General features: G+C 40.7%; 1 protein-coding gene across 4 annotated transcripts in view; it reads left to right on the top strand.

The window, feature by feature from the left end:
- The window catches only part of col15a1b (collagen, type XV, alpha 1b), a 54743-nt gene extending 38978 nt beyond the window's left edge, over positions 1 to 15765 (top strand). For 2 of the 4 annotated variants that reach the window (XM_035170842.2, XM_035170839.2), the window contains 22 exons: positions 87 to 122; positions 230 to 313; positions 885 to 950; positions 1396 to 1431; positions 1711 to 1773; positions 1916 to 2005; positions 2527 to 2562; positions 2747 to 2800; positions 3119 to 3175; positions 4423 to 4482; positions 4784 to 4828; positions 7800 to 7881; positions 8106 to 8131; positions 9324 to 9422; positions 9514 to 9658; positions 9800 to 9873; positions 10002 to 10133; positions 10346 to 10444; positions 11250 to 11324; positions 11475 to 11672; positions 13003 to 13118; positions 14632 to 15765. In XM_035170842.2, the coding sequence (XP_035026733.2) occupies positions 87 to 122; positions 230 to 313; positions 885 to 950; positions 1396 to 1431; positions 1711 to 1773; positions 1916 to 2005; positions 2527 to 2562; positions 2747 to 2800; positions 3119 to 3175; positions 4423 to 4482; positions 4784 to 4828; positions 7800 to 7881; positions 8106 to 8131; positions 9324 to 9422; positions 9514 to 9658; positions 9800 to 9873; positions 10002 to 10133; positions 10346 to 10444; positions 11250 to 11324; positions 11475 to 11672; positions 13003 to 13118; positions 14632 to 14854 (1896 nt within the window). In that variant the 3' untranslated portion in view covers positions 14855 to 15765. The remainder of the gene's footprint in view (positions 1 to 86; positions 123 to 229; positions 314 to 884; positions 951 to 1395; positions 1432 to 1710; positions 1774 to 1915; positions 2006 to 2526; positions 2563 to 2746; positions 2801 to 3118; positions 3176 to 4422; positions 4483 to 4783; positions 4829 to 7799; positions 7882 to 8105; positions 8132 to 9323; positions 9423 to 9513; positions 9659 to 9799; positions 9874 to 10001; positions 10134 to 10345; positions 10445 to 11249; positions 11325 to 11474; positions 11673 to 13002; positions 13119 to 14631) is intronic. The other 2 variants (XM_035170840.2, XM_035170841.2) reach the window with 2 other exon arrangements.
- The last annotated feature ends 129 nt before the right edge of the window (positions 15766 to 15894 follow it).

Raw genomic sequence — 15894 nt, 5'->3', positions numbered from 1 at the left:
GCGTATAAAAATATTAAATGGATTCTCTATTGCATAGTATGGTTGCTAACACATTTACTTTTTATTTCTCTTTACTTCACAAACAGGGGGTGAAAGGAGAAAAGGGAAATCTGGGACCAAAGGTTTGTTGAACATGTCACACTTTGTTCAGCCTTCAGATGCTCTCCCCTTTATTTACCTTTTATTTTGATAGAGTAAGACTGATGAGTCTCTGTTTTCCCTCCTGAAGGGCGATCGAGGCGCTGATGGACTCAGTATCCCAGGATCACCTGGGCCTCCTGGACTGCCTGGACCTAGTTTTAATTTGCAGGATGTATGTGCACACACACACACGGTTTACTTAACAAAAATATGTTTTTTTTGGCACTGGGGTTTGAATTGCTACTTAGCATCAAAGATAACAGTTTTAAATGTTGGTAGTATTGACCAACATCTATTTTAATGTAATCTCATGGAAACATTTTTACAATGCAAAATGATCAGGACCTTGATTTTTTTCCAATCACAATAAGGTTGAACAAACCATGTTCATTTTAGTTTACAAGATGAACCGCAAAGTGTGTTGCTCAAAAAAGCCCACAGGTTGTGAGTATTATGGGATAGATTCAAATGTATCAGAGGGGAGAACTGCCCCAGTCTGGGATTGGTGAAGAGTGCTGTCTGGACTCAAGCACCACAGCACATAGTGTATTTGGAGTTATGGTCTGCAGTTGATAATGGATTGTAATGTGATAGATTACAGTAAAAGCCACAGATTTGATTTCACAGCTGTCATGCGGCGCCAAATACATTTTCAAGTCCTATTTAGTGAATTTTACAAATATCTAACCATGTGAAACAAGCTCACAGCGCTCCAACTTACTCAGCGTATGTTTTGTCTACAGCTGCTCCTCAACGTTACGGATGGAATTTTCAACTTCACAGAGATCAGAGGACCACCGGGGCCCATGGTGCGTAGAAATAAACTGTTAACGCAAAGTGTTTCAGATGTTTCCCGCTGCTACAATTTCAGAAGCTTACAGACTACAGGCAATAAAGACAGGAGGAGCATGACGAAAAGATTATGTCGACTCACATTTGTGATACTGTAGCTACATATATATATATATACACACTAAATGAATTATAAAATAAGACTTTCACAGTCATTTCCACTACAGCAGAGCTTAATGAGCTGCTGAATCTTCTCCTTCATTAACATACTTCACTGTAACATTATCCTTTTTGATGCTGGAGCTGCAGTTTTGTTTGATGTTGTTCATTTAGTGTGAGAATGTATTTTGGCTGTTCCAGACATTAATCCAGCTGTGCTGCTTTTGCTTGTCTGTTGTGACTGCGTGTCTTAATGCATATGAATGTGTGTGTCTGTGTGTTGCATGTGTCCGTGTGTTGCAGGGCACTGAAGGCTTGGCAGGCAGAGCTGGATTTCCTGTAAGAGCAGCTTGCTACATAACGACCTACGCTGAGCATGTGTATCACCAGTTGAACACTTTTGTACAATATTATTTGCAATGTAACACTGTTTTTTATTTTATTTTACCTTTGCTGTCATTGGGCTAAACTGGGTAGGTAGCAGAACTACTGTAATGTTTTTTTTTTGCCATGGATAGGAATTATGGAATCATTTTAATTTACTTAATTGGAAATTCTTTGAAATATTATCATGTTGGTTAAAGGTCTCAACTGTGCCTCACTGTCGTTCCTTTTCAGGGCCCCAGAGGACCAAAGGGAGACCTAGGTCCTCAGGGTATCCAGGGGCCTTCAGGACTCAAGGTGAGTGATCATTGAGCTGCAAATCAAAATGTGCACTAGGATAGATAGCATGCCATCACGCTGTCTAATAGCATTTAGTTTACCGAGTGTCTGTAAATGCAGAAAAAATATTGGACATTAAATGTCTTTGCTCCTGCAACAGGGAGAAAAAGGAGAGGCAGGAGTCACCATTGCTGCTGATGGATCTCTCTTATCTGCACCGAGAGGCCCCCAAGGGCCCAAAGGCATTAAGGTAAAGTGAACCTTCACCCGTAAATGACTCCACTACTTTACCCCCTTACTGATGATTTGAGCCTCACTACAATGGTCAGATGGCTGCACAGTCACTGAGTCATTTCATATTGTGGTCCCTCCATCCGTGGTCCCTTCTTCTTAATCTGAACACCAGACACATTTTGGACGATAAGAAAGACTCGAGGTCTGCCTGCACTATCACGATTCCATAAAACTCAACAGTGTAATTGGAATATTATGAATCACAGTTGCAATGCTACAGAAGTCAAAGTCAAAATGATCTGTTTTACTGTTCTTCAAGTCACTGTAAGTCCGACTATTGAAATATATTGATAACAGAACCACAACGATCAAAACACCACATATCAATGTAGGTCTTAAGTTTCAATAAATACATTAAAGCTCAGTGATGTTCATATACTGGAATAGAGAGCAAGTAAAGTTTATCATTGTAAAAGACTTCATACCACATGATCATTGTATTCTCATCTCACATCTGTACTGTGTTGTATTTTGTAGGGTGACCGTGGGTACCAAGGACCATCTGGAGTTATGGTGAGACATTAATATCTACACGTTTCATCACTTAACTAAATAATATAATATAATAATAATATAACTGAAATCATTTTATGAACACTGTAATCCATTAATTAATTAGTTTTAAATACTTCATCACGTAGATGAGAGATAGTATTGATGTGTACAGTACAATGATGTGTTATTGTGTTTATTTCAGGGCCCAATAGGACCGACAGGACTAAAAGGAGAATATGGCTTCCCTGGTCGCCCGGTGAGTGGCTTCTGTTTATCTGGATGTGTATTCGTCAGAGAATAAACAATCCCTCTGCAGTGAGAGAGTCTGCTGAGGAGCTGGTCAAAAGCCAATGAAAAAAAATAAATAGACCCAGTGTGGGAAAAAACATTCTGTAAAAAAATGATATATTTCAATCGATCTCTCTACTAATTCACTTGTGTGTTTAAAAGTGACTTTTAACTGGGGAAACTTTTCTCATTAATGATATGAGTGGTTTGTCGGCTTGGCTTTTCAAATGATGCACTGCAGTCATACAGAGAACTAAAACTGATTTCATTCTTTCTCTTCCTGTAGGGACGATCTGGTTTGCCTGGAAGGAAAGGGGACAGAGGAGAAGCTGATGGCCTGCAGGTAAGACAAAGCACCAGAGTCAGTCAGAGAGCAGCCAGAGATTTGTCTCAGGAGCAGGAGGAGTTCAAAACAGAGATAACAGTGAATATTGGACTGAGATTCATCAGATGAACACAAATTTCAAATGAAAGACATCATAGGGGACACGCATTGTATATACCTCAAACAGGAAACGCTGCAACTTTTGATATTGTAATATTGCCATTTCCTAATGACATCATCATGACATACATTATACAATATTATGAAGAATGATTGGTGTAGTGGAAAAATTAACTAAGTGTGGTTGAAAACTATTTTGTAGTTGAAAAGTAAGTTTTTGCAGACCTGTCTAAAGACTTTTATGACCTGAACTGTTTGTGACCTGAAACCTATATAACATGTTTAAATACTTTTATGGCCTGAAACCTTTATGACCTTTTTATCACTTATTTACTCTCCAAAGAATTGAATGTATGTCTGCTTATCTCCAAAGGAAACATATGTAAATCAGTTTCCTGTGTTTAGATTCCTCTCTCAACCTGTGCCTACAGAACCAGTCTGGATTGGCTCAGAGAGACAGCCTTAGTTCTCCTATATAGGATCCTTGCATTTGACTGTTCTGCATCTTCACTCTGAGATCCCTGTGACTCTCTGTGTTGATCCAGATTTCCATCACATTGGTTAATCTCGATAAGCTGTAGACCATGTCTTCAATCCTATTTGTTGCAAAAGTTAATGCATTACTACTACCGTCATGGTGACATCATTCCTACCATATGATCATAAATGATTTTCTGATCTAAGCTTCAGGTCGTGTCTCTTGTTCTAAAGGATGCAGAGATACCTCGAAAAAGTTGTTTTTTAAATTTGCATGATGTAATTTGCTAACTTTATTGTGACTTCTTCATGATTCATGATTTTAATATGATATGATGTGGAACAATAGTCTGATCAGGTATAGTAAGATTGTCTCCTTAGCTCAATTACTAGCAGAGATATCTTAAAAAAGGGGTTTTGGACGATGTTTGTGTTGAACTTGACCATTGACTTTGACTGTTGTCCCAAAGCCCCTCATCCTCCTTCTTCTTTTTCTCTTGTCTTTTGCTTTGTTTGGTTTTCTTCGTTCCACTTTTGTTTACGTCTAACTGTCTTTGTTTTCCCGTTGGTAAATGCTTCTGTGTTATGAATTCTTAAAAAAAAAAAAAAATCTAACACTTCAACTTTATAGATGGATAATATATCAGGGTTTTGTTTCTGTGTCTCAGGGACCACCAGGTCCTCCCGGCCCACCTGGAATTCCAGGGAGAATTCTTGGTCTCAAGGGAGTAAGTATGAACTTTATACACACTATAACAGTTTGATAGACTTTAGCAGCTTTTCATTTTCACTAGGGTTCATTCTCCAAAGTAACTTTAGTCAATGGAATCATTTTAAAGATGCTGTAATCTCATAACTCGTAAAAATGTTAGTCATTAAGTGTCAGTCTGCGGAGCACCACTATCTTTAGATGTTTTTGTTTTTTATAACGGATAAAGATCCTAACACTTGACAGGTTGATTCACTATAATTGAAATTTTAAAACTTTTATTTAGTCTGACTCTGCTGCTCTTCTTTGAATCCTTAAAGACAGTGTTCCCCGTGCGCCCCAGACCGCACTGCAAAAAGGGACTAGTAAGTGTGAGTGGGACCACCTGATTGGTCGGTTTCTGTCTGACATTGACCATCAGTGGTTCTGCTGGTGTGCGGGTGTGGCAGCATGGCAGCTCTCTGGTCTGGGCTACAAACAGCAGCCCATTCCTCCCCTCCTCTTTTACCTCCGTTCGTTTTCTCCTCCCCTCCCTCTTTGCTCTCCCTGCGTCCTAATGATCGTTGGTAAAGGCTCCATGTTTGTGGGTCTGGTCTCATTTCACCAGGCATTAACATTTGTCCTGTAAGCAGCTTATTCTTCATAATTTTTACACAGATCTACATGTAAAGTGGATTGTAAGTAGTTGCCAGGTATGAGATAAAAGATGCATTAGCTACCTGCTATTGTAATTTGGCCATTCATTTAGCGCATCCAATAAGATCACTCAGGACAAATGCTATTGCCTCGTCCGTCCTTACTCTCCTCATCATCTCCAGGAGGAGGAAGCTGAATGAAACTCTGACAGGGAGGAGAAAAATAAATTGTTGAATCTAATCCCTGTTGGTGCGAAATCACTTTCAGTTCAACTGGTTTAAACAGGAAACTAGAGAATGTATTCATAAATAAATGTTGGCTACGATAAGTTTTAAATTAGTATTTGTTCTAAAGAAAAGCTGCCTTCTTAATCAGTTGTACTGAAAGTGTGAGAAGTCAAACTCCCTGTGCTCGTGGTGTTGGGTTTTCTGGGTTCAGCTGTACAACCTTGTGTCTGACAGTCTTTTTTTCCGAATTGCTAAAACACATTTCCTGAAACTTCCTCTCCTTTTCTCAAAACAGTAAACACAAACCCCAAAATTCAAGGGACACTCACAAAACCTTTGACTTGTGTTCAAACAATCAAACAATCAATTATCTTTACCCACAACCAAACACTGCCATCAAATAACACTGACAATCATAACACATGAATAAATGCAAAACAATGCACTCTGAGCATAGCAGGGAAAAACACTTTTATAGAAATTACCATAAACATTATTTAGTGATATTTTATGTTCTAGCGCTGATTTAAACTTTTTTAATAAATGATGAAACTGCAGTAAAAAATAAAAATCTCATATTTTAGCAGGTTACTCACAACTATCATTCATTCTGCCTCAGCATTCTGCCTCTGGGCCGGGTCAGGCCACAGGACTTCATCTACATCACAGGCAATCCTCTCCTTTGCTAAACAATGGGGAAAGAATCTTTGGCGAATCCAGCCTTGAATAGAACCAGATAGAATAGATTCAATAGATCCTATATCATCCACTGATGGATGATATTTTCTCGGGTATGGGGGTTTTGATCAAACACCATGCTGAGAATATATGTTCTATAAGGTTCAGGAAGGAAGAGTATGATGGAAGGCAAACATAGCTATTGATCAATATGCTCATACTCTTTGACCACAGCTCATATGCCCAAATATCAACATAAACACGATGCTCGGCCTTGTTCATGACTTCTGCTCATGTCTGAGCAAATCATCCCGTGGACCGTCAGAAACGTTGATGACGTTTCGTGTTGTATGGTCCTAAATTAAAATGACTATAAGTGTGTCTAATCAGAAGATCAGCTTTTTAAGTTTTGCCAACTATGTGATTGATTCAATAAAGTTGTTTAGCCAGTTAACAGTTTTGTTTAGAGAATGGGGCTCAGTGTCTCCTGTGGCTCTGGTGATGCTGTTGCTTCTCTGGCCGAATTCAAAGCAGCTGAACTAGTGATCAGATGGGAACATAGACATATTGTTACTATAGAAGCAGTGCTTGGTTTGTTGGAGATGGATTGTGCTTGGAACTTGACTCCTTTTTCCTAAACTTTGGATGTGGTGATTTACACCAAAATCATTCATGTGTCTCTGGTGGAGACATTTTTTTAGATCTGCAAACTATACGCCTTATCATATAAACAATAGACTTAGAGAAGTTTAGGCACATAAGAGTGGTTCGCACTGTCGCCTCACCGCAAGAGGGTGCCCGGTTTGAATCCCGACTTGGGTGGCGTCTTTCTGTGTGGAATTTGCATGTTGCTCTCTGGGTACTCCGGCTTCCTACCGCAGTCCAAAGACATGTAGTTAAGTTTAATTGGAGACAATAAATTGGCCGTAGGTGTGCCTGTGGGAGCGAATGGGTGTTTGTCTCTTTATGTGGTCCCTGTGATCCGCTGGGGACATGTCCAGGGTGAACCCCGCCTCCCACTCAATGTCAGCTGGGATTGGCTCCAGTTAAGTGGATAAACATTATAGATAATGAATAGATGGATGGATTGATGGAGATTGGATTTCACTTATAACAATCTGCCACAGTGATTGTTTAATCTCTGGTCCTCTCTTGGTCCTCCTTAAAATTTCTACGGATTTTCTAGGCCTCAAACAGAGTTATATGTTACAGGCAGTGGTTCGCTTTACTTCTGTGTACTTGCCCACAGTGTAATGTGATTACAGAGCAGTGGGTTTTTTAGAGAGCAGATTGAATCCAGTGGGGGTTTATTGATGAGTGGCAACAGGACATAGTATCAGTTTCTATGAGCTAAGTGTCGGCTGCTACTTGGAGTCTTCAGTGTGTGGTTTAACAGGAAGGTCCAGGATGGTGACTGTGTAAAACCCCTGTGATGAAACAAGGAAACCTTTTACATTCACCATGTTGCTAACAACCCAGCCCTGCTTTCACCTTAATCCCTAACTTTGTACAGGCGGGTGGAGGTTGTATACGTGCAGATGTCTATAGCATGCATCCCTTGTATGTAACAGGTGTTGTTGTGCAGTGCTGACAGCAATGTTTTAATCTTTGGAATCTTTTGCTTTTTATTATAACCCTATATAATATAAGTTATACTATTTTGTCACACATTCTTTACAGATGTTTTACTTACACAATTAATTCAATCTATGTTTTCAGCAGTCTGCAGATTTGTGTACATGTGCATATGTGTATAGTATCCATCTGATGTTAGTGAGCATGTATGTGTGTGTAGGAGTCAGTGACAAGGGGAGATCCAGTTGGAGCTAAAGGTGACAAAGGAGATGAGGGGATGCCTGGAGAGCCAGGCACATCTGGTAAGAGCTCTAGATCATTAATGTTCCGGATTGCTCACTCACAACTTTTGTGTGTGATTAACACTATGATGCTCAATCAAACAGTACCAGTAACTTTACACGAAACAGTAAAGCATATGGGAATTCAAAATATTTGTTTAATTGCAACCTCATATGTAATAAACTATTTTTTGCAATCCTAAATAATGATACACATGTATTATTTATGTCATGTTTCATCTCAGAACCTGGATTTCTGGATGGAATTGTGGTGAGTACTAATTTACTGAGTACTAACTTCCTGAAGAGTTTAAACTTGTTCTTCGCGTCAACAATTTATCTAAGAGTGAGGGTTTTTTTGTAACATTATAGCGACACTCATAAATTAGTTTATATAAAAAAGATAATTATGCTAAACACTTGTATATTTAATGTAATGTGAAAGGGGTCATTTGTAGCAATGAATCATAGGCGGTTCATAAAAATGGACGATGTGACTGCTTCCCCCCCCCCAAAAAAAACAGTGCCTTGATCGCCAACTGGTGTCTTGCAGCAGTAAAGGTCATAAACCCTGCTTGCTCCGTGTTAGAGGATGGGCCATGGACCAAACTAAATATTCGAAGTACATGTCACATAAACGTTTCCAAAGATGGTTTCTGTAATTTTAGGTAGTTATATAACATTGATGTAAGTTCAAGTGATCATTTTTCATCATTTGATGCATTACACATATAATGGCATGATTGACACTTGAGACTGACTCATGATTGGTCAAGTGCATTGCGTATTTGCAGGGCCTTAGTTTAGCAACTCCATTTCCTTTATCACTTCTGCACAGACTCTGGCTCCAAATACGAAAGATGAACCTGCACAGAGAAATGTCACATGACTGCAGTTCCACTCCAGCTCTATAGACTCTCTCATTATGTTTCAGCTCATTGTTCTGGTTTTATTACCTCTACCTTTAATACCTTAGACTCACTGCTCTGATCCACTTCAGCAGTTTTCAGCTAAAGTGCCTCATTAAACCCATTATTCAGCACCAAACAGTAAAAAACAGCAACAACAAGCTTTTCAGCATGACATTTAACCCATGGAGGTGGTGGAGGCCAAAATAGAGCAAAAAGAAAATGTATATTGGACATACATACGTATATATTCAAATTTATTGGATGACGAGACACAGTGTTGCGCAATGTCTGCTAGATGTAAAAATAGGCAACTGTTTGTTAACAAAATAAACACAGCAACTTTATATGGTACAGCGTGTTCTATTTCCCCCGGGTTGCCAAAAATTTATAAATGCTAAAAAAGGTATATGACTATTATTTTACTTGCTAATATGGGTGATCTATACAGTTAGAGAGAATAAAAAGTCATCACTGATACCGAAATAAGCTCCTGAGACTTCCATACCTCTGCTCAGTGGTGCTGTGGTTGATCTCTGTTGTCTCGTCTGTCAGGGTGCGAGAGGAAATCAGGGGAACAAAGGTGAAAAGGGAGAAAGGGGTGACACCGCTGGGCCTGGTCCTCCGGGAATGCCTGGCAGGTCAGGACTTGTGGTGAGTTCTGATATTAATGACGATACTATAAGAGTCTCAGTCCTGAGTTAGAGTTTTTCTGAAGTTAGTATTTTATTTTGTGAACCTGTAGGGTCCAAAAGGTGAGTCCATCGTGGGTCCTCAGGGTCCCGTAGGTTCTCCTGGCGCGCCTGGATCCCCTGGGTTCGGACGACCTGGCCCCCGAGGCCCCGCTGGCCCTGCTGGCCCTCCAGGACCTGCACCTCCATATGTATCTGGTATGTATAAAGAGAAAGATGGAGAAATATTCAATCTCTACTCAGAAAAGTTCTAGATCAAATTCAGTACATATACTGTGTATGAGTGAAAGCTGACGAACTTGTTAGTTGTTAAATGTAACTCTTATGTGTTGTCATCAGCTGACAGCGTACCTGGCCCTCCTGGTCCTCCCGGTCCACCAGGCTCTTCAGGATCTTCAGGATCCAGCAACCTGGTACAAAAACACACCTCAAGTTCCACCCTGCTGTAAAAAAAATGATAAAACTACTATTTTCAGTGATTGATAACTTCGTAATTGTCATGAAGTTACAGCTCTGATGCTGTGGTGTTGTGTGTGTACAGGTGACCGTCTATAAATCCACCCACGCTCTGGTCAGAGAGAGTCAACGGGCTCCAGAGGGAACCCTGGCTTATGTTTCTGAGAGAGGAGGAGAGCTGTACATCAAACGACGGAACAGCTGGCGCAAGATCCAGGTGGGAATATGGTGGGCGGACATGTTTCTGCTTGGTTGGATGTTGGACTTTCCCCATTCTGTTTATCAATAATTTATCATCCATGTACACACATATGTACATAGGTATTTTTTTTTGAAAATAAAATCAGCAAAAATGTATGTTAAGTACCATTCAACTTATTTAAAGTGTATTTGACCCAGAGTCTGTGTATGTGTGCGTCCGTCTTACAGCTCGGAGAGTTGCTCCATCACGGACCTTCCTCCTCAGCAGAGTCTCAGTCGCTCGGCGTACCTGGAGAATCTAGCAGACCACACAGGAGCCACAGCCAGGTCCATGCACATGCATACACGCACGTGCACTCGCACACACACACACACATATACTGTCTTTCTGTCTGTGGAATGCGTATCTCGCGAACCGGTCATCTTCTCTATAAACTTAAGGTCTTGACCATATTATGTTATGATTTGGCTCTTTAATCGGACTGAACAGAATATCTTTAATTACAATCGATACTTCACTTTGTAACCTCGTTTAGATAAGTTATTATTATTAATATCATTATCATCGGCTTCACACTTGACAATTGTATTGTTAGTGACCCAGAGAAGTGCTCTGCCGAGTTCGTTGCGATTTAAACATGTGACGTGTTCAATATTGATAAACTTTGAATAAACTGTCGATGAGCGCTCTGTAGCAGTCAGTGGGGGGCGGGGCAATGTATGTAAAATACACACATGGTCAGTAAATTAATGTAAATTATAAATAAAAGCCACACACATGAACAGTAAAAAAGCAAATTCAGTTATATATTCGCCACTGCAGATAAACCAGGTAGGATGAACACAAAGTTTTCTAACTTCACTCTGCACAATAGACTGTTTATAAAAAGCTCAGCACACAAACAATGAAAAGTGACAGTATATCAGAACTGTTTGAGGACGACTCACTAATGACAAGGAATAATTCGGAAGTAGCTCCAGAGCATCAACACAGGACAAGAAAACAGTCCCCACAGGTTGGGAATGGACTCTCGGCTGAAAGACTGAAATAAACACACATGTTCATCATGTTTATAATTCCTGTTGATGAACGCGTCTTTAAAATAATAGATGAATAAATATGTTCCAACAGGAGCTGCAGGAGGGCGGTAGAGGATATCAGCCGAGCTTTAACGTACTACCCCAGACCTTTAATGCTGTTCCTGGGGTGAGTAAACACATGTTCTCCCTTACACACACCTACCATGCACGCACACTTAAAAATAACTTGGCCAAACACCAGCCCCACTGATGTCAGATTCGTGAAGGATAACGTGTCAGATTTGGAACCAAGTGCATTTCTTCTCCGCCCCACCAGCTCCATCTGGTAGCACTGAACTCGCCTCTGAAAGGGGATATGCGTGGTATCCGGGGGGCCGACTTCCAGTGCTACCAGCAGGCGCGCGCCGTGGGACTGACGGCCACGTACAGGGCCTTCCTGTCCTCACACCTCCAGGACCTGTCGACCATCGTGAGGAAGGCGGACCGCAATGACATGCCAGTGGTTAATCTCAGGGTAAGGACAAATTAAAACGTACCTTAAATGCGTAATACCAGAATAATTGTCACTGAAGCTTTGTATTGAGGCCGGATTCGTTCTTTTAGAATCTAGTGACCGATGACATCCAAAGCTGAATTTCAGTTGTGATGTGTTGCGTTACAAGTTTGAGTTTGTCAACTTTCAACTGCCACAATACATTTTCAACCTAAAGGGTCCACAAGCCTTTCAACTGTCTATTATGAAAAAAAACCTTCATACTGTCTCTGTATTTGTAAAAGCACCGCCACTCCCTCATGCAATATAATATAACCACTGCATTGTTCCCAGTTTGAAACACATTCAGAGTGTTTATTAAATCAAACAATTTACAAAAAGAAGAAAACAAGATGCTACTAAGTCAGTAATGTAATGTAGTGCCTGGGTGAGTGAAAGATACAACCTGTTGGAAACTGAACGAAAAATAACAAACAAATCCCAGGAGCACATGTGGGAGCTGAGAGAGAGAGAGAGACAGTTAAATAGGCTGGAGAGCAGCCACCCGGGTGATCCTCATCTTCCTGACGACCTCCACTCTGCTGCCACTTCCTGAAAGGGAAAGAGCACAACCAAGCCAAACAGAATAGGAGCAGGTGTCATGGGTCCCATGTGTGATTTGATTCAATAAATAGTGTGTTTAATATATGTTTATATATTTATGCACATAAGTTTAACTTTATTTCATTAAATCACCCTCAAGTTATTTGATTTATTCACACCAACTCAACCTGATGGAAAACAATTCATTAAATGTGACCCTTTACATTGAACTTATGTAGGAAAGTTACATAGAATTGTCATTGAAATATATAAAAGCCATAATTAGTTTTTAAATGTAAGCTTCATCTTTCTGGCCTGCAACACATTGTTGGTCTGTACAGATTCATTCTAATCACATGAAATCAATTGTGAGTGCATATACGTGCATGAATTGATGTCCTTGTTTAGTCCTACTTTTTTTAAATGTCCAACTCCACAATGCACAATGTTATCTCACAATATTTTTCCAGGCTTTATCTGAGGAGAGACTCACAGTCTCAGACTTTGAAAACCCCTGCACCAGATATCACAGATTCATCTTCATATCATGAATATAACACACAATATTTCACTGTGGTGTATCACTGTTTTTTCAGAAATGGTTATTACATCATATTTTTTAACTTCAAGAGATTTTTCATTAAGGTGAATACATGTGTTTCTGTGCTTTCCTACAGATTTAAAGTTATAATCCTGATAAATGATGTATTTACTGTTGACATCATCTTTTGAGTATTTTCCCTTTATTCTCCTCCTCTTTTCTTCTCAGGGTGAAGTGTTGTTCAGTAGTTGGATGTCCATCTTCTCTGGGAATGGAGGAACATTTAATCCATCCACTCCCATTTACTCCTTTGACGGACGCAACGTTATGACTGATTCAGCATGGTGAGTGTGTGTGTGTGTGTGTGTGTGTGTGTGTGTGTGTGTGTGTGTACATGTGAGCTAGTAAGGGAAAGTATTTGTGTGCAGGGATCATCCAAACCAATCGTCTTTTCTATCAGACAGGTCATAAATCTCATGTTCACATGGGCAGCAGCTCTCACTGAAAAGAACATTTCTGCAATCAGCAAAGTTGACATCATGACAGCTCTGAAGAGTGTCTCCATTGCCCCGGGTGACTGGCTGCAGTGTAGTTCATAAACCCCACCTCCTCCATGTTGATGGATGGTACGTGTACCAAAATATAGTCAAAAAAATACACATTGAATAAATTTGAATCAAAGAATTTCTGTAATTTTAGGTATAGTTCTCATCACACTGATATTTGTTGTGTCAAGTTTCTCCCTTCTTATTTGATAGAATAAATATGAAGTAAGTATAGATAACATTTGAGTTTGATGTATAAAACTTTGGCTACCTCGACTCGCTACAGTGCAAATTCTGGCTTAGAGCGATGTTGTGGCAATAGAGGATACCACCGGGGTCTCCCACACACAGCCAGAGACAAAACTGTTGCTTTTCAGCATAATTTATAACTTAAACATAAATTCATAAAAACTCAAACTTAAATACACCAGCACTTTCTGCTGGACTTCTGCAGCTCAGCAGCCTCCCTTCCTATGTGTCTCTCCTGCGTGTCTCTCTCTCTGTCTCTCCCTTTTAAACCTGAGGACCAATCAGCTAACAACTCTCACCTGCACTGATTGGTCCTCTGGTTCAGATGGAGGTGCTCTCCCAGCCACCTCAGTGCCCACATACCCCCATCGCCGAATTCAGGCCAGGAGCCATCCGGTCTGACCTCCTGTCCATGTTGTCCATCTTTGATTACAGTCTGTGGTGTGGCCTTGAGGTGTTGCATTAGCCTGAAAAGCTAACAGTCAGCAATAGATGATCATAAAGCAAAAAATAAAGCTTGGGTTCTAACTTTAGTTTGCATGTTCTCGCTCTGCCTGCGTTGGTTTACTCCAGGTGCTCCGCCTCTCGCCCAGTGTCAGCTGGATTTGGCTTCACGGTCTCAGTTTTAGGCCTTTGAAAACTCTAAATTTATATATGAGAGGATCATTTTCCATTCACCTGACGTGCAGCTGGGAGGAAAGTGGAGCACTCAGTGAAAGCAGACACAGGGAGAGCGTGAAACTCGGCTTCCTGTGAGCCTAAACCTTTCTGAGGCCATGGCCAGTCACACATATATGGCCGACCTTTGCCTCCTGGTTCACTTCCAATCAGCTCGGGCGAGGAGCAGAACAAAACATTTGCTCCTTCTGGCTAAGCACATCAGAGTTTGGTGAACTGCAGTCGTGTATGTGTGGCCGTGCTCTTAGCCTTCCACCATGAGTCCGAAGTAACCGTTGACCTGAAACACAGCACTGTCTCTATTTATCTTTCTTTGTTTCTGATGCTGCACATTGACTGCTCATATATCCTCCACTCTCTCACCCTCCTCCTCCTCCTCCATCAGGCCAGAGAAGCTGGTGTGGCACGGCTCCAGCACCATGGGCATCCGTCTGACCCACAACTACTGTGAGGCGTGGAGGACAGGCGACATGGCAGTGACGGGCCAGGCCGCGCTGCTGCAGACGGGACGACTGCTGGGGCAGCACACCCGCTCCTGCTCCAACCCCTACGTCGTGCTGTGCATAGAGAACACATATGTGGGCAACACACATCTGAGGAGGACCTGAGGAGACAGAGGAGACACACACACACACACACACACACACACACACACGTTAACACATGAAGAAACACACATGCAGGCATGCTGAAAGTAGAAAATGTGAACACTGTGCACATGAATGGGAAACACACGCAGGCACATACACACATAATGATGTTATAGGCATGACTCTCGAGTACGGACGAAAAACACGATATATTTTTTCCCAAAACGTTTTTACCACAAAGTTCTTTTCTCTAATTGTTGAATCACGTTCATATTGAAGAGATTAAAAAAATAATTAAAATGAAATAAGGCACATTTACCACAACGCTTTGCTCGCTATACAAATAGACACAGTACACAGATAACATTGAAGGCTTGACCCATAATCGCAGTGTGGCGCCCCCTGCAGACTCACCACCAGCTTTGTTTACACTCATTTATCTATGATTGTTGTCGGTTTCAGGATATTTAAAATGTTTTTCTCCAGTTTTCTGCTGCTTGTGACCTGAACTAGTCTCAACATTAACATCTGTGCTTTAGCGTTAGCATTAGAGTTGAAATCAATGTGTGAATTTCATTAATTTATACTGTAGCGGGACATAGTGTGAAAAATCTAGTAAAGTTCAGATCTTGAAGATGTTGTAACATGTATATATAAATATATATATATATATATTTGTGTTGTTGACAAATGTTTTAGTTTCTTACTCAGTAGAGGTAGATGTAGAAGGTTTTTCTCTCACTGTGCGTCGACTGAGACGTAGTTCCAGTCTCGTGCCTGTAAAGATGACGTAGGCCTGGTTTTCATGGAAGTGTTTGTTTTTATGATCTGTGACTATGACGTTTCTGTTCAAACTAAACTTGAGAGAACATTTGTACTGACTGACTGGTGCTCACAGAAAATAAAATGTCTTATTTTGTGTTTTTTAAGTGGCGCCTCCATTTGCTTTTTTTTATGCACACACGTGTCCAGGACATTAGCTGGAGGCTGCATCCCTCAGCTTCTGCAGAAAAGAGCGCCTCATTTTGGTTCATCCTTCAAGGTCCACAAAGAGGGCG

Source organism: Hippoglossus stenolepis, chromosome 11, assembly GCF_022539355.2.
Source record: "Hippoglossus stenolepis isolate QCI-W04-F060 chromosome 11, HSTE1.2, whole genome shotgun sequence".
Classification (NCBI taxonomy): domain Eukaryota; kingdom Metazoa; phylum Chordata; class Actinopteri; order Pleuronectiformes; family Pleuronectidae; genus Hippoglossus; species Hippoglossus stenolepis.
This window is presented reverse-complemented; position numbering and strand designations above follow the sequence as displayed.